The sequence below is a fragment of the Cryptomeria japonica genome, chromosome 6 (genome assembly GCF_030272615.1).
Source record: "Cryptomeria japonica chromosome 6, Sugi_1.0, whole genome shotgun sequence".
Classification (NCBI taxonomy): Eukaryota; Viridiplantae; Streptophyta; class Pinopsida; order Cupressales; family Cupressaceae; genus Cryptomeria; species Cryptomeria japonica.
Window position 1 is genome coordinate 121,310,100 of NC_081410.1, and position 24,850 is coordinate 121,334,949.

Here is a 24,850-nt window from a genome sequence, read left to right on the forward strand (position 1 = left end):
GCCGCGGGCTCGAAAATTGAGGCACCCAGAAAAATCGGGCAACTACCCAGATTAGGTTTCGAAAAACCCAGCAAGATTCTGCAAGAAAAATTTATTTTCGATGAAAAACAGAAGGTAAACACCTCAATCGAAAAAAATTCCGAAGGTCATGTGAGCCATGGATTTCACAGAAAGTTTTGCAGAGGTTCCTGAGCAGATTATGCAGAAGGCGCACTCTGTGAAGTTCGCGCGTCAGAAAACGCGCGCTGTGAAGTTCGCGCGTGAGCCACGGAGGGAGGCACGAGCAGAAGTGGTTATCGCGCGGACCAGCAACAGGAGGTTTGGCGGGCCGAAACAAATCCCGCGTGAGCCAACAACAGGACGTTGCGCGCGGACAAAGACAGACAGATCGCCAAAAAAGAAATCGCGATCACTAATAAAACCGCACTCACAGGCACAGCAGACGAAGTTGCGCGGCCAGGATGAAAATCGCGATAAACCGACACTCAAATGCAGGCACCGCGCCAACTGAAAATCCGAACAAGGAGGAAAAAATCCTTCGATTTTTTTTTCAAAACAATAGAACTAAAAAAAATTCCTACTGAATTTTTTTTTTTTTTTTTGCTTTAAAAAAAATTCGAATTTTTAAGAAACCAGGCTCTGATACCATAAAACAATGCGAGACACTCAATGGATTTCAAAGAATTGATTGATTAACAGAATGAGTGAGACGCTCATAAATAATACAAGGATATTTACAAGAATAACAAGTTTCTAATAAGAAACTGCTGAGAAGATCGAAGACGATCTAACTAAAATAGAATATACACTATTGAGCATTAATACTAAAATTAACATTATTTTAATATTCTATTAAGAATGTGATGCTTCAAGAGAAGGTATTGGAGCTGTATTAATGCAAAATAAACATCCAATAGTTTTTGAAAGTCGCAAGCTTAAGGAAACAAAAAGGAGTTTTTCTATTAATGACAAATAGATTGTAATGTCCCTACTAGTTAGGGATCACTGTCCTGCAAAACAAACTGTTAGAATGCAACAAATATATATATATATATATATATATATATAACTAATCTAATTTGCAATTAAACTTAAATTACTTAATTAAAAGTAGTCTCAATTCTTATTTAATAAAAAGGATACGAATGCAATACTGGGACATGCCCTTAGGCGGTTGTAATGCCTGCCTTTTTGGAACCCATCATGGTTCCAAGCCTTACCAGGAAATCAATGGATAATTCAATTCCTGTCTTGGATGTAACATCTTACATCCAAGCCTACCAAGGAAGATCATCATATATGATCAATACCTTGCCTTGGATGATACATCTTATCATCCAAGTCTACTAGAGAGGACCGGCTAGATCCGTCTCTTCTTGGGTGAGCTTTTGACACCCAAGCCTTAACATATATGCATATGAATACTCAGTATATACTGCCTACCAGGGGTTATCATAATCCCTGAATTAGGCTAAGGGAATTTCCTCCCAATAGCCTCTATCACATAACCAAATTATTGTTATTCATATAACATTTTAATAACTCATTTCTTCATCATTTAATATATTAAATATATTTTAACATTATTTAATCATTTATCTCTCTTTAATCTATCAAGTACTTGCTAATTTACCGTACTAGATAATTAGTCTTATTCTAATTCATTTATAAATTATTTACTTATTAATTAATTGCTAGTTATATGAATTATTATGTATTACTGTAGAACAGTTTCTAAAACATATTATATTAGTTATAATTATTATATTAATATCCATTATTATATCAATATCCATATTTATAACCCTTTTATCATTCCTTATTCTGATTTGAGTATATATACATAATAACTAAATGAATTCAATAATGTTACCTCTAATTTATATATTTACTAATTACCAATTCTATAACTATTAGTACTCCCCCTGCTTGTAAATATTAGTTATTAATATATTAAGTGGTTAGTAATGGCAGACCAGATCTGACATGTAGTTATTAATTTATTAAGTGGTTAGTAATGGCAGACAGATCTGACACATGTCAGATCTGGTCTGCCACTGTTATGAAATTATGTATACGTATTGTAGTTTATGTTAGTATTTAAATTCTGCATATGAACATTATCGGGTTTCATGGGCCTCATATATTAAACATACTTACTAAACACATCCCCCATGCATACCACCTAGAACAGGGATGTTACTGCCTGTAAATTAATAATAGATCTGATCTGATCGATGCTACCAGAAAATTTATATTTATTTTCTTTTTTCCTCCTCCCTTATATCCCTGATCTTCCTCTCAATGTTCTCCTTTATACTTTATTGAACGGTATCCTTCTTCAGTCACACCCTTCCATGTAAATCTCTTCTATTCATTAAGCATCCTTATTCCTTAATCGGGCAGCTTCTTAAAACCAAGTGTAGTTTATAAACTAAGCACACTTATTTATCACTTCTTAGTTATGAAGCACATTTCCAAATAATATACGAATGGTGTCTCTTCACGATTAAGAATTTATATGAAGTCTTAATTAATAACTCTACTACATTTGTTATTTCATCCTTAGTCGATATTCCTTTGATGGATATTTATTTAGTTCTACTCGATTAGTCTTATAGATAAAGTCGCTATTCTTTATCATTAATCGATGATGACTTATTGACCGTTCTATTCCTTTCCCAATGATGTGATGATTGGATTATAGACGTTTCAATAACTTGGATATGTACCATCATTTTTGATTAACATGCTCCATTCCCTTTAACGGATTTGGGGAGATTGATCTTAAGCACCTCCCTTAACATGTATGATATTTTGGCTTCTTTACGAAGTATTAATAATTTATACCCTTTGTGATTATGGTGTTTATTTGTATTTGACAACTTCTTTAGACTTGGTCGATCTGTGCTTCTCAGTATTATCGTAATATATTGTATTGTTCCATTACGATGTTACATATTTCACCATAATAAATGCACTCAACAATTATATTGGTCAGCTATCATCCCTAATTTTCACAATTATATATTTATTATTTTAAATATATGAATTGTATTTATAATTAAGAATACTTAAATTATGTTTATAATATAATATTAATTCTTTTATTTTTTATTTGAATATTTCAAAAATATTATTATTAGAAAAAATATTAATTAAATAATAATATCTAATAAATAAATAAATTTCAAATAATCATTCGTTGATAGTTATTATATTAGTTAATAATAATAATTGCTTCATTTAGTATATATATAACGATCAAGGAGGGGACATGACATAGATGCTCACTATTTATGCATGCACTAGCCAAGTTTAGACAATACCTAGTTTGTGGAAGATTTATTGTTTAGATTGACCATAACAGTCTAAGATTCTTCTTGAGCTAAAAGGATCTAAATGATGGACAATAGAAGTGGGTTAGCAAATTGCAAGCCTATGATTTTAATATTGAGTACATGAAGGGAAATAATAATGTTGTGGCCGATGATTTATGGCGATGACCACCACTTATGCTTTATGATGAACACTTTTGTGGATTGGAAAAACTCAATGGTTGCTGGATATGCCAAGGATGCATTTGCTAATCATAATGGGAAGGCAAACTACAAGATGACAAGTACAAGGTGGTGGAGGAGCTCATTCTCTTCTAAGACTGAATATATCTCATCCCAATATCAAAAATGAAAGAAATATTTTTGAGGGAATACCATGATACTCCATTTGCAGGTCATCAAGGTTACTATAAAACATTCAAGCAAGGGAAAGATTTTCTTGGAAGACCTCAAAGGGGATGTTTTGAAGCATATCAGGGAATGCATGGTTTTTGAAAGAAACAAGATAGAGCAAATAATTTGAGTCGATTAGTTACAACCCTTACCAATACCGAGTAAAAAATGGGAGAGTATTTTAATGGACTTAATCACAAGGCTTCTGAAAGTACAAGGAAAGGATTTTATATTTGTGGAGGTGAATAGACTAACTAAGTATGCCCATTTTCATGCAATATCTTTTAAATATAGAGCACCACAAGTAGCTTATCTCTTCTTTAGAGAAATCTTCAAATTACATAGACCACCGAAAAACATTGTAAGTGACAAATATTAGATTTCTCAATTTATTTTGGCGGGAACTCTTTAAGTTGGCTGGATTAGAACTCACCCCAAGCACTAGCTACGGCCCACAAATGGATGGGTCAACCAAAATTGTAAATAAGTGGCTTGAAGGATATTTACGGAACTATGTCACAGGGCAACAAACAACATCAGTCAAATGGTTACATGTTGGAGAATATTGCTATAATTCTATTCATCATATGTGAATAGGAATGACTCCCTTCAAGGCATGATAGGGTTTGAAGCAGGTTTCATTTGGAGATTTGATTCTTACAGGTAGTAGAGTCCGTGGAGCAAGAGACTTGGTGCAACAAAGTGTGGATATTTTAAATAGACTCAAAGAAAACTTGCAAAATGCCCTGAATCAACAAAAGATGTATTTTGATCGTCGTAGGTCTAAAAGAACATTTGAAGCTGAAGACTTAGTTTTCCTAAGGTTGCAACCTTATAAACAATCCTCCCTCAAGGGAAGTGGTGCTGAGAAATTCAAGCCATTGATTCCATGGACCTTATAAGATTATAAGGAGTGATGAAGTTACTTATGAATTCGAGTTACCATTGTGCAAAATTGTGGTTTCAGCCACAGTGTGGGTATAAAACTCTCCTAATTTAGGGAAGGCTCCCCCTTTTCTAATACTTAATTAAAATTGACTTAATCTAATATGGGTAGGACAGCAACCTTTCCTCTTTTTTCAGGAGAGACTGTATTCTTTTCTCTTCACAGAAATGAAACAACAATTTTTAGGAAAAAATTACAGCAACTTAAATCAAAACCAAGAGAGGAAATGAAGTTTCCTGAAAGCACAAAGACTTCCGTCACCTCCTCCGGGATGGGAAAACAACAACCAAGAACAAAGTCTTGAGTTTCTAAAATCCTATTTACCCTTTTCAGAATGATAACTTAAGAACAATATACAACATATGTCAGCGCAAATTCTGCGAGTATGATGCACCTTCAAATCGCTTTAAGTGGAAATTACTACAAGCACAAAGTCTTGCAACTGTTCTCAGATTCTAATCACAAACAAAACTAATTCAATCTTCAATATTTGCAGCACAAAGTCTGCAGATATTTAGAATTTCCACAACTTCAAGCAAGTACAAAGAGATGTCCCAATATGACATAAGAACACAATGGGCACAAACTGAGGCTTCAACACAAAGTTTGAAATAACAAACTCTTTGATATTACTTGAGAGAAAACAATTTACAACTATAAAGCTCAAAGTCTCTATGAGTGCAAAATTCTGCAGAGTTTTCTTGCTTGCCAAAAAGATAAAAATTACAAAGGGCACCCTCATGTTTATATAGGAGAGGGGCTGAGAGCAAAATGTGGGAGAAGTCTAACTAGCTAGGACTTTTTCCGCAACTAACTAACTAACTATGACTTATTCAAATTACAGTTCTATTGCTAACCAACTTGTAATTTGTTTACATGTAATTACAATTTACAAAGTTACAAGTGAAAATTCACTTGTAATCATGAATCCTGACATTACATGTAATTTGTCGAAAACAAAATGCATATACAAAAAGCGAGTGTCAAAAGACACTTTTATTCTTTTCCATTTCTGGCCATGAGGGACTGGAAACTGTTGATGGATTTCTGCAATTTGTTAGGATCAGGACCTGCTGTATTCTTGGCAACGACAACTATCTTGATGATGACATCAAAGTATCTCACTGTTGCCTCCCCGTGCTCCTCAAGAACAGTTTGCATCTTATCGAAAAACACTTGATAACTTACAAACTTATGGATCGAATCCACAGTAAACTGTTGTGACTCTAGCCCCTGGCGAAGATTTGATACCAATTCAGTAAGTATCAAATCTGCTGCGAGCAATTCTCCATCATGACTTAGAATCTTGCAAGACATTTTGTCAAAATTAGAGAGTATATCCTGTTCCACCTCATCACTCATTTCAGGCGTAGCCTATACATCTTTGATAACCAATGACTTGTTTGTCAAAAGTTCATTAAATTCTATATTTCTTTCTCTGCCAAGTATCACCATATTGTTGCATAGGATTTCCAGCTTGATCTAATCCATCTCATGCCAGATTTTCAGATCTTTCTCAACTGAAACTAGACTTTGGTTAAAAGCCTCCAAAGTCTGATTCAATTTTAACTTTGCTGCTCTTACATTGCTCAACACGCGCAATGCAATTAGTTGATCTACCCAAGAATCATTTGCTTTGGCCTTTTGAGCAACTTTTTCCAATTGCTTAATAGATTCTTCAGATGGGGAGGAGGTCAAAGGATCAACCTGTTTTGAAGAATTTGTGATCTTTTGGATCACTGTAATGAGCTGTGAATTTTTCTCTTTGAGCTCATTCTTATTTGCCAATAGCTCATCACAACTTTGGACTAGTGAAGCCACTGAATCCGTAGCATCATGCATGATACTTGTATGCGTTTGCTTTTCAAAGTTCTATCTTGGTGAGCCTATAATCTGACAACTGCATTTCTTCTGGCAGTTTCTCAATTAAAGGCTTTGCTACTTCTGCATATTTCATTTTATTGTTATCCACCACTACCCGCGAGATTGTCTTTGCCTTCTTAGTAGCTCTGGGTTTAGGTTTCCTAAGCCGCTAGAAATCAAATATGTCAGGAGAGATCTCTTGCTTCTTCCTTTAGGGCATGAGTGAACTCAACCAAGGGGGTAGTTCTAGCGCGTTCACATCTGAGACAACAACTGTGGTTTCTGAAGAAACATGATCAATCTGTACCATAGTCGTTACTCTTGGAGAAGTCTATATTTGAATAGCGACAAGCGTTTGTTCAAGTGGCAAATCACGACTAGCTTCTGTCACAAACTTATCATAAATCATGGAAAAAGTATCAACCTCAGGAAAAGATACACTGGACAAGATGGCATATGAGGGATTCACGTCGAAGACATTCCCCAAGCCACCTTGAGAGGTCTCAACATGCACTTTTATGCTAGCACAAACATATGTACTTGGTTCCACAGGTTCCACATGAACGGTGGAGAAAGAGTTCACATCCGTATCAATTGGAGACATGGGGACATCTAATGACAATTGGGGAAGGGCTGTACGAGGAGAATTTGAACCTATTGAAGGCGGTGATCTTGTTGTATTCTCCTCATGAGTATCATTGTCAGCATCAATAACATGTATTTGCGCTTGTGGTATCTCCTTCCCTTTCAGTGATACTTCTGGTGGAGGAACAACCAAAGCCCTGTTGACCCTTAACTTGATTCTAGTGCTAGAAGAGGAAGCATCTTCTTTAGACTTGATCTTGACCTCAGATCTTCGCCCAACTAGTCCAGCTGAATCGTTTTCTGCTCCTTTAATCTTGATAGTCTTGAAATTATTATTTTTCAGCCAAGCATTGGTATTAGCAAGAATGGGCTGAAATCTATCAAAAATGGAATCACATTCCTTCTTTGACCATTGAGGAGAAGGAAGGGGAGCTTTTGCAACTCTTTGTTCTATGTACTCTGGGTCAAGGATCTTTCCATCATCCACCATTCCTTCTGGGATCTTGGTCAACTCAAGATCTACAATTTGCTCCAGAGTAAGCTTGCTGTAGTTCATTCTTCTGTTATCTTCTTTAGTACGAAGATCAACCCATAAATCTTCGAGGCGATGAACATGAGTAAAGGCCCTCTTGATTTTATCCTTCATCCTTCGATAATCAAAATCTTTCCTCTCCTTGAACTTCCTCAATTTGATTTTTTGAAGTTCGGTCTCCATTGCCTTGGCTCTTTTTGAGGTGGTCAAAGAATACTGACCAATTTGCAATGGATTGTGAGAAAATATTGATACCCAACTTATGATTTGCTAGTTGTATTGCATGAACTGCCATTAGTTGCTTGGCTAACTCCATCAAAAGGATCTTGTCAGTGGGATATTGGGGTAACATGTATGGTTGGCCCTCAAAACATCCAACTCTCATGCAGGTGAAAGTTGGGAATTGTAGAAATAAACACCCGTACTCATTCACTATTCTCCATGCTGCCTCAGAAACTCTTCTATTCTTGAGTGTTTTATCAAAAAGGCACATGAAATGACCAAAGAAAGCATCTTGCACTCTTCTATAATGAATTCTGCTGGGCCTCAGAGTTAGCTGTTCATAATATTTCCATACTGGCACCAACGACTTGTCACCCTTGGTAGAAATACCAGGAAACTGTCTGAGTGACGCTGCGATATACACCAAGTATGAATTCATGTAGAAAGTGAGGGTAGTGGGAACTTGCGACAACTGCTCATGTTGATTTTGTAATTAGGTTAGAAAAATAAATAGGATTTGGATTGCCTTGAGGCATCATCCGAATCCTTATAGGCCAGGGCCCTATCTATTGTATTTATGTGTAAAAAGGGCTGGCCCCCTTATATCCTCCACGCCAAACATAAAAGAAACTCACGCTTCATTATAGGGCCGACCCTATATTGAAATGTACTAAGTTAAGCCTACACTCCAAACGTGTGGACCTATCCACATCTTTGTTATATGCAAAAATGGTTTTAGTGCCCAAGGTTAAATGGGCTGACCTAGAGAGAAGTTAAAAGATGTACCTCATATATATTCCAGCCACTTGCAAGGCTTAAAGGCGATATACACATTCAGCGAATATTATCTTTGTTATCAAGCAGCGAACTACCTTCAGTGATCAGCGAATTTCCTCTAGAAGACAACAAACATATCCAGTGAGCAGCGAACATATCTAGAAGACAGCGAACATCATCAATACACAGCAAACCCTATTGGTATCGCAGTGGTAGCACAACGAACTTGCTTAGGAGCACAGCGATCACCTTTGGAGGTCTGCAAATTCCATTTAAGGGGCATCGAACTTCATTCTTGTGACTGTAACATCGGCAGATAAGCTCTCTATTACAGTGTGCCCTAGGTTAGAATTATTACTCTGATTAGTTTTGCTTCAAGTGTGAAGCTCATTGTAAATTCAATTGGTTATTGCCTAATCAGATCTGAGGATCTATTGTTGCTGGGTTTTTCCTCCTGGAGGGAGGTTTTCCCAGGGTACTTGTGTCTTTGTGTTCATTTGCTTATCTCTATTAGGAGCTAATTCTGATTTCTGGGTTCTTATATTAATCTGAAAGGCTAATTTCAACAGCTCACACAGGTTATCACTGATAACTTCTCCCCAGAAAATATGAGATTGCCCCTTCCTCACGATCACAATATACTTGTACTCCCAGATTTCAAACACATTAGAGTGTCTCAAACCCATTATTTTGCTGAGAAGAGTGATCATGTCGCCAACTTCTTCAATGAAGTCACAACGATACAACTTAGGCCATCTCGAAAAGCAAGTTCTAGGAGTATTAAGCCATTTAGCATTGATGTGTCTAAGTCTGACCTTCTTTGATTGTAATAATCTAGAGCACTCTTCATAGTGATATCTGCATAAATAGGAATTGCAGGAACTTTGATGATCTTGTTAATAGTTTCTGCATCTAACCTGATGATAACATTCCCATCATCATCCTTGATTGTTCTAGTTTCACGGTCAAAATGAGAAGCACATGCAAGCACGAACTTAGGTTCCAATGCAGACACTGGGAAAGAAGATACCAAATGAATATGACTGCTTAGAAGCAACTGCATGCCATGAGTTAGTGATCCTTCCGTTCTTTCTAAAAACTCGGACATGTCAACTTGTCCGATCTCTGTGTCTTGGATCTCATCAATGAGAGAACACACTTGAGTGGGAGCAATCTCATTCTGGTATTTATCATACTTATACTTCATCTTCTTGTTGGAAGGAGATGCTAGCTCTTCTGTCATCGAATAGGAATCTGCAATACTGTGATGAAAACTCAAAAAGGTGAGAACATCTTCAGCAGCTATTGGGGATTCCATGATGCCAAACCCTTGAAAACCAATGCTCATACCAAGACTTGGGTGGGTTTTATCATGAAACAACTTGGACTGACTCAAAGATGCTTTGTGGATAAGCTTGGACAGCGATAGGATGGAAATCAGATCTCAGAGGGTTGATTGCAATCAATGTGACCTTTATAACTCGCTCTTGTAATTGGGTCTTCAAGATCCGACTGCAAGTGTAAGTGTATACTTTGAAGGCAAGTTATAATGGATACTTTTAATCGGGTCTTAGAGACTTGATTACAAGTGACTAACATGCGATATAGTCTCTTGGAAAGCACTTTGAGCATGGAGGGATATGAATACAAGAGAGGCGGTCATGAGATGCACAACTTGGAGGCAACAATCCTTTACTTGCAATGACACACAAAAACCAAAAAGGCTTGCAATCGGGTCTTCAAGACTCGATTGCAAGTGATATAACTTGGAAGTGAATTAAAGGGGAAAGCTTGCAATCGGGCCTTGAGGACCCGATTACAAATGAACAATATGCAATATCATTTAGGGGAGCACTTTGAGTATAGATAGGTAGAATTACAAATGAGACGCACTTGATGTTGACAATAACCCTCCACTTATAGTCGGGTCTTCAAGAACTGATTACAAGTTCTAAAGGAATTAAAAGCAAGATAACATATTTGGTACTTGTAATCATGTTTAGAATACCCGATTGCAAGTGTATAATGCATCTTCCTCCAAAGTCACTCTTGACGGTAAGAGGACAAAATTCACATGTGTAAAAATCGGGTCTTGGGGACCTGATTGCATGTGTGTAAAAATCGCAATGAGGAAATATGAACTTGCTAATGGACTTAGGGATCCAATTTGGGTCACAAAACACAAAACATAAGCTTGCATTTGGGCCTTCCAAACCCGAATGCAAGTTTTTGAACTAGACATTTAAAGAAAGAAGCCATGGCAATACAAAACAAAATGCACAATGAAGACATGATTAAGCGAATAAGCTTGCAATACGTATAATAACAATTACGGAAAAAGCCTTCAAATTTGCCAATGATTTTGTATTGAAAGAAACGACTTGCAAAGGGATGACAAAAATTGAAAGAAAGAAAAACACACTTACCTTGAGAAAGAAAACCCCAAGAAAAGAGATGCAACCCACTTTGATCCCCACGATGCTTCAAAGGAGAAGAGAAAATGATCTCAAAACTCCAACATCTTCCTCAAATAGACAAATGAAGAGGAGCACTCCTAATAAGCCACAAGAACTTTGGAGACAAACTCCAAGAAAAATGCAGAAGAAGAAGGGCAAAGAGGTTGGGTTATGAATGACCTGATGCAAGCAAAGAGATTTCAAAACAAGTCGGGTATTAAGAAGCCTGATACATGTTGAAAACATCTACTTGGTCTTCTTTTCAAAACACACTTATAATCGGGTTATGAATGACCGGATGCAAATGCATTTAAATCTTCTATTTTTTTTAAAAAGAGTTGACTTAGCTTGTAATTTGGTCTTAGACCCGATTAGAAGTTAAGCACTTTGACTTGCATCGCAAAAGAATCACTTGTAATCGGGGTTCAAAGGATCGATTACAAGTAATATCACTTGTTGTTTAGAGCAAAAGACCCCAACTTGCACTCCAAGCCTTCAAACCCGATTTTGCACCAAGGAAGACAAAACATACAAACAACAAACAACTGAAATACGGAAAAGAAAGCCAAAACTTGCGCAAACGATCAAACACGAATTAAGGCAAAATTTTACATTGGAACGCATGCATTTAGAGAAGCAATAATATGAATTTTTGAAGAAAATTTCAGAAGGGTTGCCTCATTTTTTATTTACAAAAATGAGGACAACACAGCAAATAGTCGAATTCATAATGTCTTTCATGTATCTCGCCTCAAGATTGTGCTAGGCTAACGTATTACACCATGTCCAGAGTTACCCTCGCTTGATGACGAGGAATGCCATCATTGACATGAGAGAAAAGAAGTTAATAAATAAGTTTATTCTGGAATATTTGGTTAAATGGAAGAATCTGCCTATGGAGGATGCCACTTGGGAAGGATTGATCATCCCAATTTAAAATTAGTTGAGGACAAGCAATCTTGGGAAGGGTGGACTGTCATGGCCCCCCCCCTCGCCAACAAAAAAATAAAAATCATATCCATAGAGGAAGTTGATTAAAATTAAATTAAAGAATTTTCAAGGGCGGTGATTTCCTAAAATGTAAGAGATTTAATTAAAATTAATTAACAGTTTCAAGATGAAGGGCTGTACTCTTTCAAAGGGTAGTAGTAGTGAAAGGTTGTGACTCCCTGAATAATAAGATATTAAGGGAGATCATTTCTTGGGAAGAGATCATCATTCAAACATTATCCAAGCATTCATTCACCAGTCCAAAAAAAAAAATCAATCAAGCAATCAGCAATAAATCATTCAAGCAATCAAGCAATCACTCTTGAGTTTGAGGAAGTGACTTGCAAATAGGGAGTAAAAAAACCTTTCCAACTTCATGAGAGATTAAGGACGAAAACTCTTATTTCTGTTATAAAGTTTGGACGAAAACCCAAACCTTGATCAAGGAATACTCTTGACAAGTTAAGGACAAAGACGCGTGATATTGCCATTGTTGGCTTAGGAATGAAAACCTGTGATTCAGCAGATTTGAAAGCATTTCCAAAGAATTCACAATATGATTGATTTTCAGAATTATGTCATGATTTATTGATCTGAATATTTTTATAAATTTATAATTTTTGACAAATTCATTATCATTTTCAGTAAGAATAATTGGTTTATAGCAAAAATCAAGAATATCCTAAAAAGGGACATTACAATAAATGTTCTTAATGAGAATGAACAAGATATTATTTTAACATGGGATCTGGGAAGGAACTGAATTACATTTTATTAGTTATTTTTAGATCTTACATTAGTCAAGTTTTATTCTGGTTGGGATTTATGGGAGGGACTAAAGGGGAGGAGCCAGTGGCGTAAACCTGGGTCAGCATTGGTAAACTCCTAGAGATTTTACTGCTAGACCCAGCTCCAGGCCTTTAAATTAGCCAAGTTTCAATGCAAGAGATATTTATATCTGCTCTGAGTGGGAGAAACTAAAGTTTCTACTGGTAAATTTAGGTGGCAGAGAATTCCTTGAAGAGTTTGCAAGTGAAGATAATAGAAAGCACTTTGTAGATGTCTGCTTTTGGAGTCATGCTGACTTAGTTTGATCATTTTTGGACATTAATATCTTTTTTTCCCTTTTTTTTTTTCAATCCATTACGACTTACATCATCATCAGAAGCTAGATTGTTTACATTGGCTCAAATCTGGCTTGCAGTAGTAGACCCCCAGAGATTTACTGCTAGATCCACCCACAGGCCTTTAAATTAGCCGAGTTTAAATTGTAAAAGATATTTATATCTGCTGACTGGGAGAAGGTAAAACTTCAAGTGGCAGAAGTTTTAAATAAGGATTTGAAAGTGAATATAATAGAAAACACATTGTAGATGCATGCTTTTTGAGTTACACTGACTTATTTTTGGTCATTTTGGATGTAAGTATGTTTTCTTTCCTTTTCTCTTAAACCTTTGACTTATTTCATCGTCAGAAATCAGATTGTATGCTATTATACATTGTTAAGTGATTTAAATGTAGATGTGGATGTAGATTACATAAACAACATACTTTAGAATAGTCTAGATTTTGATTATATCTGATGCTATTGGTTATTGTTGAAGTTGGTATGAACCTTGCGCTTCCAAGGCACTTTATTGGATGATATCATCTGTTAGGACCCGGGAGGCAACTGAGAGGGGGGGTGAATCAGTTGACCATGAATTTCAACCCAAATACAACTTAATCAAACTTGATACTTAATACCGGTAAACCAAACTTAATGCTGGTTAACAGATTAACAGTTAATATTAATACCGGTGAAACTTAATGCATAAAACAGAAAGAGAAACAACATCCACAACACATAACACAAAGATTTGTACTTGGAAACCTTGTAAGGGGAAAAACCACGGTGGGAAACCTTACCCACAACCAGATGATACTACTGCAGATAGTATGTGTATACAAATGGGGTCTGCACATGCAGAAAGGCCAACCGCCTAGAGCTCACTGCTCAATCACAAAATAGGAGTCACACTGACTACAATTGGATGGTTAAATCCAATGATAATGTATTGCTCAAAGTAGCATCTACAATGCTGGATTCAGTACCGGTTAAGCTTTAATGATTACGTTCAAACCTTTCTTGAACCTTCTCTATGGTTTGCTCATATGATCTTCAATATTCGCTCATACCATGTTACAATACCATAACCTTACATACCATATACCATCTCCTTTATCTCATCAATTGAGATCTTACATATATACCAAAACCTAAGAGCAAATATGTAGGTCGGCTCACTAAGAATATTACAATAAAATCAATTACAAATAAGTCAAGATGCGATGCATCATGTCGGCTCAATACATTTACAACAATATCCAATCAATAAATCATCTCCATAATGTGCCGTGCTAATCTGGAATAGATAATGCATACTGGTCCATAACCTAGACCAATTTGCCGGTAACAACAAATATGTCAACCCGATTAGACCAATAACCAAAATACCAAAACCAAGTATCCAAACCATGTCTTTGACATAACCAAGTGATCTCCAGATGATAACAAGTCATCCTCAGTGCCGGTGAACAATATAACCTGCCGGTGAACAATATACCGGTGACTGTGCATAAGTCACTGAACATGCCGGTGAACACAATGTGCCGGTTCAACATAACTAAAGATCTCCAAAAGGATAAGTGTTGACATCAATGACAAAACTAATGCAACATATCCATAATACCAACATCATCTATATTCTTGAAATATCAAAAATAATGTTAACCAGCTATGATTGTGATCAAATGTCTAAGACAAGTACTATAATCTTTGGTAAGGGAAGCAAGGACTTTTTTTGGCTAATGTATAATAGCATTCAGTTCAATGCCAAAACAATATTCACACAAAGACTTCCTAAAATACACATACATTTCATCAATATATATCTTCTGCCACAAATTCCATTCAAATAACCCTGTAGGGCTTCACAATTATCATTTTCTTCAACTTAAGTGTCAAAAACCCTGGTTCAAGTGGCGAAGTTTAAACTGATAGAGATGAAACCTCACACAGTCAGGCTGGCTATTAAACTGTAGGGTGATTGCAATATGATCAGCAACAAGGGAGGCAGGATTCTTCAATGTTCCAAACACTACATATTAGAATCCTCTGGCCAGTTATTGCAAAAGCATTTAATAGATAAAGCAAAATTATTGGGTTCTATTATGGGGCCCTTCCCAGACTGCAAAACAAACACTTAATTATATAACCATAATCCAGCAACAAGTACAATACTGAAAGATAACTACCCCACACAAATATATTAATAATTGTTGGTGAAACATCACAGATGTAGCTGTTAGGCTATTTTATTGTGAGAAGCCTCCCACTGGTTTCCACATTTCTCACGCTGCACTTTTTCTCAGGTTATCGGAAATTATTAGTCGGAACTGTTGAAATTATAAGTGCGATAACAGCAATGAATGGGCTTAACAATGGCAATAAGCAAGAGAGAAATAACTAATGATTCAATATTGGCATGTTCTTGAGACAGTCTGATATTTCATTGTACATGTTATCTATTGTTTCCTTCCACACCTGTAGAGATTTCTGACAAGACTAGTAGAACTAATACTGACCACCTACAACAACAGCTAAAAACATAAAAACTATACATGCTCACAAGCATTGCAACTCTCCTGGACACACAACTGTGGACACACAACTTTAACACATTAAGCTACAGATAAGAACAACATAAACATAAGCTAAAAACTATTACTGAAGACCATACTAACCAGCTTCTAAAGCCACAATAAGTTCCTGCAAACAAAACTAATAAAACTAATACTGACCACCTACAGCTCCAGGAAACATCATCTAAAAACATAAAACTACACATGCTCACAAGCATTGCAACTCTCCTGGACACACAACTTTAACACCTTAAGCTACAGCTAAGAACAACATAAACATAAGCTAAAAACTACCACCGAAGACCATACTAACTGGCATCTAAAGCCACAAAAAGTTCCTGCAAACATGACTAATAGAACTAAGACTGACCACCTACAGCACGAGAAAACAACAGCAAAAAGCATTAAAACTACACATTCTCACAAGCATTGCAACTCTCCTTGAGGCGATGTCTTCCACCTTTCTGGAACTTGATTGTAAACACCTTTCCCAAAAACTGGTGTGATCTCTAACATTGGTGAAAACACCCCTCAAGCTGAAATGCTTCGTAGACCTTTATCTCTTTTATAATCTCTGTATGCTTCACAGCCCTAGTTAGTGGACTATTCTCCAACAAAGTCATTGTGAAGCTATTAGTCAACTTTAGAATGCCATCATGAAACGACACCACCATATGCCTCATGGCCATCCTCAAGTCTTGACAGAATTCCTATCTTGTTATCCACTTTTAATTCATGCACAACCTCCTGCAATTGCATAGCACCACAGCAGGGTTTTGATGCATGTGATGCACCCATGATTTTGTAAAAAAAATGTGCAAAAAGATGATCAGAAGTCCCATGAAGAGAACTTGCAATCCTATCGCTCCAAAACCCTAGCCACGTTAGAAAAATCAAAAGAACCAGTCATGCAGGTAGAAAAACTCCAAAAAACTGCAACAATTTTGCAAAAAAATCGTTTAAAAACTTGACAAACATGACACGTGACCTTGAAACTGAAAAATAAATTGAATGAATGATTCAATAATCGGATAATCTATTCAACAATATACAGGCGTATATAAAGAGAATACAAGGATGACGTTCTAAATTAAGAACAAGTCGTTTAAAGTGAACTACTAAAAAGCTAAACGCTAAATAAAGCTTAAAAGCTAATTAACTAAAAAGAAAAAGCTAAATGCTAAATAAAGCTTAAAAGCTAATTAACTAAAAAGCTAAATGACCATTAAACAAGGAACTAAATATAGGTGACTAAAATATAATTAAATATTCTAATACCCTCCCTTAATGGTCATTCTATCTACTAACTACCCTATAGAAGACATTGCAGATCTTTGATCACAAATGAAAATAACACTCTGCCGTGGTGGAGACCCTCCCTGGATCTGAAAAGTGTTAATGACCAAGAATACCAGAATCCATCCAACCTGACGTTGGGTAACCAAACTGAAATCTGAAACCATGATTTTGAGGAAAAATCGACAACCCCTCCAAAACTGAAGATACAAATCATCATTTTTGTGGAAAAAAATGGCAAAAACCCTTGAAACGATTTTTGTGGAAAAAATCGAACAAAACCTTGAAATTGTGCATGGCAAGACCCAAAACATCATGTGGTAAGACACCAAACATCACGCGGTAAAACATCAGACATCATGCAGGAAAACACCAGACAACATCACATGGTAAAATACTAGACATCACGTGGTAAAACAATAAACCTCACGCGGCAAAATAGCAGACATCACGTGGTAAAACAACACTCCCTGATTTTTGAGGAAAAATCAAGCAGAACCCTCCCATGATTTTTTTGTGGCAAAAAATCAGAAAACCCACGCAAGCTTTGTAGATGACAGATAATAATTTTTAAGGAAAAAATTCTAAACCCTGCGAACAATTTTTGAGGAAAAAAAATGTGAAAACCTTGGGACTTGTAAGACAAGGTCTGGCCTAAATCAATCTGATCGAGGCAACGATATTCAGATATCGTGAACATGCACTGTTTTTAGGTGTTGTGGCAGTTGTTGAACTTTTGAATGTGTTCCAATATGATGTTGGTCAAAGATGCCATCACGAAAATGGAAGTTGAATGAGGTCAACCTAGTGAAAGCATGAGACAGAAGAATCTGATTCAAAAATCAGAATAGAAGCAGCTGCACAAAAAATCTAAAACCCCAGAGGAGAATTCTGGCACGAAATCCAAGGCATGAATTTCGAGGTTTGGAAGAAACCTAGAAATTAAAAAATTTCTGCAAACTTAAAACAGCATAAACGGTGCCGCCAAGAAAACACCAAAATTCCCAACGTCCACAAAATTATCATAAATTGCAGACTGTTTTAAAATTCCAAAGCAAATTCGCTGGCACAAAATTTGAGGCATGAAAAACGAGGCACCCAGAAAAATCTAAGACCAATCCAGAAAAGCTCTCAAAAAACCCACCAAGAATTTGAAATCGGAATGCAGATCCGACGGCTCAAAAATTGAGGCACGAAAAATGATGCACCTTGAAAGTTTTTATGACGACCCAGTTGAGGTCTCGAAAAACCCACCAAGAATCTGCAATCAGAATAAAATTTCGACTTGAGTTGAAGGGTCAAAACTCTAATCGAAAATTGCAGAAACCCTAGGAAAATTTTCAATCTGCAAAAAAAAACCTCCATTTTGCAAGCCCGAAAAATCGCCAAAACCCTAAAAAAAACATGAACTGCTGCCCAGTACAAAGAAATTCGCCCACGAACCCTTGAAACCCTCGAAACCCTCTAAAAGCCTTCAAAAAAGCAAAATCGTTTTTTTATAAGAAAAACAATAAAAAAAATCTGGAAAATATTCCAGAAAGAAGGCCATGAATTTTTATTCGCCAAACTTTAAAGAATCCCATCGGCCCGCTCTAATACCATGAAAAATAAAGTGAATGAATGATTCAATAATCGGATAATCTATTCAACAATATACAAGCGTATATAAAGAGAATACAAGGACGACGTTCTAAATTAAGAACAAGTCGTTTAAAGTGAACTACTATAAAGCTAAATGCTAAATAAAGCTTCAAAGCTAATTAAATAAAAAGCTAAATGACCATTAAACAAGGAACTAAATATAGGTGACTAAAATATAATTAAATATTCTAATAGAAACCTCAACTAGAATCCATGATTTGTAATTTTGTGCAAAAAATTGCAAAAAAGCTTCACATGACAACACCTTGTCATCACGCGGAAAAAGCTCCCATTAGTAAAAAATTAGACGCGAAACCCTTCACGTCCTTGGAGAACAAAACTCACGTTTTTTTATAAAATCGTGCAAAAAATCTTGTTCAGATTTTGATTTTTCAAAAGAACCCAAAAAACACCAGGAATCTCAAAAAATAAACATGATGTTGAAGATTGCTGCGGTGGCGCAATTCATAGAGAAAGCAATCTGCCATGTTTTTGATGGAAAACCTGCGTGATTTCAATAAAAAAGCCTGAGCGATTTAAAAAAAACCTAGGTGGCTGCAAAAAAACTTGAACTTTTGCTCCCAAAACAGACCCATGATTTCTAAGAGACATTTCAAAAATCTTTGTTTGAATGGCTATGGTAAAAATAACCATGAAAAATTGTTTCAGAAAACTTCGAGAAATAAATTTCCATGTAATGAAATCACAAATTTTGTTAAAAATTCGCCAAACAGTTACCTTTTCTCTAATACCATGAAATAATAATTGATTGTTCGATATTAACAAAAGGAGAGGAATTCTCCTTATATAAGCAATTATAGAGGATCTTTCCATAACAGAAATGATTGAGAACTAAAGACACTAATGAAAGTTACTAAAGCTGACTAATTGACATACAGAATAGAAGGTTATTATCTAAACTACTTAAATGACATAAATGACCATTATAAGCTAAATATTACTTTAATATGTTTAGTAGCTTCTTTGTCTTTGGATTCCAAAGCTTTTATTTCGTAATTCCATGACTATTACCAATGAAGATACTGTTCTCTACTCTGAAATCCAACTTGGATCTCTTTCCTTTGGTATATGTACATATGTCTCAAACCCGAAAGTCTGAGATGCTGCAATGATGACAACTTACCTGTCCAAACCTTTTGAAGGGTTTTGTCAACAAGTGCTGAAGTAGGAGATATGTTAATCAGATAACAATTTGTTCTCATAGCTTTGGTCCAATTTTCTTGATCTAATCCGACACCATTGAGCATGATCCTAGCTTTCCCCATCAATGGTCTACTCATTCTTTTGGAAATTCCATTCGACTTAGGAGGCATGGAGTTGTTTTCTGTCTAGCAATGCTACTCTCTTTACAAAATCTCTCAAAATCTGTAGAACAAAACTCTACACTGTTCTTTTTTTCTCAAAACCTTGATCTTCTTCTCAGTCTGATTCTTCATGAGAGCCCTAAACTTTTTGAATTTGCTGAAGACTTGTGGTTTCATTTAAGAAAAATCACCCAAGTTTTCTGGAGAAGATAACAATAACTGGATCTGCATAGTATAAGATGAGCATCATTGCTTTCTACTCCAGTTTGTGTTAGAGTTTTACCCATGTTGCTCTGAAGATGTTTTTCCTTAAGTAGTGCTGTAGTGAACTGCAGTTTCCACTGAGCACAGAAGTGTACCTAGTCTGTGTGCAGGTGGTGTAAGGTTCAGTCAAGAGCAGCATCAGCATGGTGCAGCAATGATGACATATTTTACCCTGGTTTCTGTGCAGCCGACAGACCAGCAGATATGTAGGAGAACGATGCCTGGTTATGTTGGGAGTCTTCTTTGAGATTAGCACTCAGTTAACTACTTAAATGGATGTAACTTAGTCTCAGTAACTTTGATAATTGTTGTTAGTTGTTAGACTAGGTTGATTGATTAGTCATACTAGTTGATTGATCAGTTAAACCGAGTGTCCCTACAGTGAGTAGTGAGTTTAACTTGGAGCTTTACTTGACACACTATCTAGCTTCTCTTAGTTGAATTCTTAGTGCACTTGTCTATTTAATGAGAAAACACTCTAATTCTAATTATGATGCACATAGAGTCTCTTTTCTGAATTTCATTGCAGTGTAGTGTATTTCTTTTCAGATTAATGAGAAGACAGTTGCAGGTTGAGAGTTCAATATTTTGTATCTGCTCTTCGTATTTTCAGCAGTTTATGATTGTAGATTAGCATATCCAGATATTATTGTTTTGATTGAAGTTTTCATGTTTTAAGCTACTGAGTTTTAAGAAAAATTTTTGTGAGTGCAGAATTTGCTTGCTGTGGTCTGAAAATTAACATTTTGTAGGCAAGTTTCGTCCTTTGTACCTATGATAACAGACAAATTGCCATGATTTCTGCATCTGAAAAGATGTCAGTGGCTCCATGTTTTGAAATTTTGTTTCCATTATTTATCTTTGCTTTTATTTTGTACATTTCTGAGATCCAATCTTTCTAGGATGTATTTTATAAATGGTATTGAGAACAAGCACTGTGAATGTTTGTCATGTTATTCTGTTTGCTCATGAGTGCTGCTTAGGAATATTGTTCACTTTGACTTGTCGTTGCCTGCCATATTATGATGTTGCAGTATCTTTTCTTCTGTGTATATTTTTAAGAGTTTTTCACTTATTTGATTTGCTATATTTTAGATTTATCAGAATTGTAGGTTAGGCAAGTCTTGCATATTTTTAAAGAATTAATTCTAAGCATAGAACAAGGTTGATTTGTTTTTAGATAACTTTTAATTGCTTTTTGGCACACTTTATTTATATTCTCTTTGAACATTGCTAGGTAAATACTCCAAGAATGTGTGCTCGCTTGATCTGGGCCCTGGCAGAGCATTTTGACTTAATTGGTTTGGATCCATTGCTTGCGGATGATCCTGAAGATCCTTTAAATATTATCATTTCAAATATGCACAAGGTATTGTTCACTGTAGATTCTTCAGCTCCCACAGCTACAAATAGGCTTCAGGATGTTCAAGCAGTTCTTCAATGTGCTCAACATTTGGGATCACGATATCCAAGGGCAGCTCAACTTCTGACCAAGGAGTTGGAAGATTTCCGGAGCAGCAATTTGGCCGATTCTGTAAACAAACATCAATGCCGCCTTATATTGCAGATGATAAAGTACATTACAAGTCATCCCCAGGATAGGTATGCAGCAGAATTTTTAGGCTTTGTTCTTATGTCTTTCTAGTTGTATTTTGGGGTTGCCTAGAAGGCTAGATATATTAAGTACAAGGATGGTCATAGATTTATTTGCATTTGCACTCTAATTTACAACTAGACCAAACAGAGGAACATACAGATATCTTTCTTTGTATCTACAAAAGGAATCAATATATAAAAAAGAATGGTAAAAACAGACATTAGAAGATGAAGATAAAAGAGTGATAACAATCTTATGATATGTGGATTGTTGGTGTATTTTATCAAGTAGGGGAAATAAAAGAGTGTCGGTGATGGGATTCCGAATTAGTATATAAAGAATGCATCACCTTCTTTATTGAAAATCATATTTGCAAAAGAACAATATCATGTATGCTCTACCTTTGGCAGATGCTGTTAGAGTCACTAATGGGATCAAGCTACAAAGATCACCTGCAAAACCAAAAGATGCTTTCCACAAGAGAGCAGCAATAACAAAATATTGCCTGATTATGGTGCATTGAAGATGAAAAATGTACATATGATGCCTTGCTTATGTAGGCAAGGTTGAGAGATAGGACTAACTAGGACTGTGACAAGTGTCTTAATCCTATCCAATGAGACAATTAGTGATAATATAGGATAAGATCACATGACAACTAGATGTTTCTAGAAAGATTCTTAACACCTTTAGTAAACTTAACTCGTGACATGTGTGAAAAGGACCTAACTAGGAACAAGTTAGATCATGTGCCTTGTTCACACTACAAAGGGGGAAACTGCATAGGTAGAGACCTTGTTCACACCAACACCCCCCTTAAGTGCAACTTAGGGAAAATATGATGATGATGATTATGAGTTCTGACTACTAAGTGATGTTACGTACCCATTTGCAATGCAATCTCTCACAAATGGAGAAAATGAAAACGTAATGGGACAAAATTCCTCTCCAAAAGAGAGAGAAGATGCAAACAAACATGAACAAGTGATGGATGGAAAACTTAAGATCCTCAAGGATGAGATCGATCACAAATATACAATCAATAATCCCATAAAAGAGAAGGAGTGAGTCTATATAGCCCCCCATGATGTGTAATCCCCCGTAGAAATGGCAAATGCTTGAAGACAAAACATGATCCAATGTCTACAAACAATATTTCTCCCTTTGGAAAGAAACAAAACCAAGTATAGATGCAAGAATGCTTCCCATTTGGGATAGGAATTGATAGGAAGAAAGATCCAAATTTATGAAGATTGTGTCTTTGAAATCTGCTCACGTGTCATGTAGTGTCCCAAGTATAAGACTTTTGGATTTTCTAATAATTTTGTAGAAGCAAATTGAAACAGCGCACCGGAATAGCTGCATTGATGATTATATCATTATGACAATAAATGACTATTATTATTGTCTTTGCCACTGCATTATTGGAATGAAAGCATCAACAATCCTGAATTTTACTGATTAGAATAAAGTTGCTGAATTTTCTGATGTTGTTAGTGTTGTGATCACATCACACATCGCCCCATCAAAATGGAGACCCCTCTTCTTTTTGAGTTTCAATTGTCTAGTCTTGCCTCTCTCTCTCTGTCTTCAAGATGAATTGAGTGAGTTTATAGGGTTTGCATTTCAGGTCAGGTGATCAAGAGTCCAGCTTAGGAGTTCATCAAAGTCGCTCCTTTTATGTTGAGTAAATTTTCTTCGAGTCTATAGTTTGAAAATTGGTGAAAAGTAAGTTTGAGCATTTAAGAGCGTAATGAAGTAATCATTTGTAATCCACCTCACTCCTAAGTCTGCCTTAGGTTTCAAACTTCATAACTTCATGACTTCACAGCTTGAAGTGAATTTCATGTTAGAAATATTTAGAGCTAACTTCAGGTGTGAGCAGATAAGAGTGAATTTCATGCTTAGAAGATTTGAAATGAAGTTCTAGAAATGGAAGAATGAGGGGATTTTTTAGCAATCACTTCATGTTAAAACAATCAAAGGCGAGCTTCATGAGTTGGTCATCTCAAGTGAACTGCATGTTCAAGAGTTTTGGAGCGATCTTCATGTTTACACCTCTTGAAGCAAAGTTGATCTTCATAAGTTGAACCTTAAGGGTGAAATTCATGAATAGAGAGTGGAACAAATTACATATCCAAATCTTCTTAAGATAAGATGCAATGAAGAAATGAAGCAAAAAGGAATGAAATCACAACTTCATGAGTTAAGGAGGCAAAGCGAAATTCATGTTTGAGCATATTAGGGCGAAGTCTTTACTTCATGTTTCACCACTTTGGAGCGAAGTCTCTTTCTTCACGAGTTTGCATATTGAAGCGAAATTGACAACTTCAAGTTTGAGCACTTTGGAGCGAAATTCATGATCTAGCAAAATGAAGCGATCTTAGGAGTGAAGTTAGATATAAATAGGTGAAACAAACTTACTTCGGGAATTGAAGGAGGTGAGCGAAATTTCTAACTTCGGGACTTGAAGGAGGTGCGCGAAACGCTACTTCATGAATTGAAGGAGGTGAGCGAAGTTTCTACTTCGGGAATTGAAGGAGGTGAGCGAAATTTCCAACTTCGGGAATTGAAGGAGGTGAGCGAAATGCTACTTCATGAGTTGAAGGAGGTGAGCAAAATAGATAACTTCGGTAGTTGAGAGAATAGAGCGAACTTCATGTTTTCACCAAGGAGAGCGAACTTCATGTTCTCACCAAGGAGAGCGAACTTCACGTTTTCACGAAGGAGATCGAAGTAGAGCGATTTTACAACTTCAGCTTCAAGGAGATTGGAGCGAACTTCGGGTTCAAGCAACTAGGAGCGAAGTTCATACTCCATGTATTGAATGAGAGGAGCGAAGTTCATACTTCCTTCCTCGAATGAGAGGAGTGAAGTTCATGCTTCATGTATCGAATGAGAGGAGCAAAGTTCATGATTCATGTACCGAATGAGAGGAGTG

The 24,850-nt window shown here is 36.2% G+C and overlaps 1 protein-coding gene across 1 annotated transcript in view; it reads left to right on the forward strand.

The window, feature by feature from the left end:
- The window catches only part of LOC131053725 (protein TPLATE), a 116,843-nt gene that overhangs the window by 29,608 nt on the left and 62,385 nt on the right, over positions 1 to 24,850 (forward strand). The window contains exon 4 of the mRNA XM_057988344.2: positions 21,550 to 21,914. Coding sequence (XP_057844327.1) covers positions 21,550 to 21,914 — 365 coding nt within the window. The remainder of the gene's footprint in view (positions 1 to 21,549; positions 21,915 to 24,850) is intronic.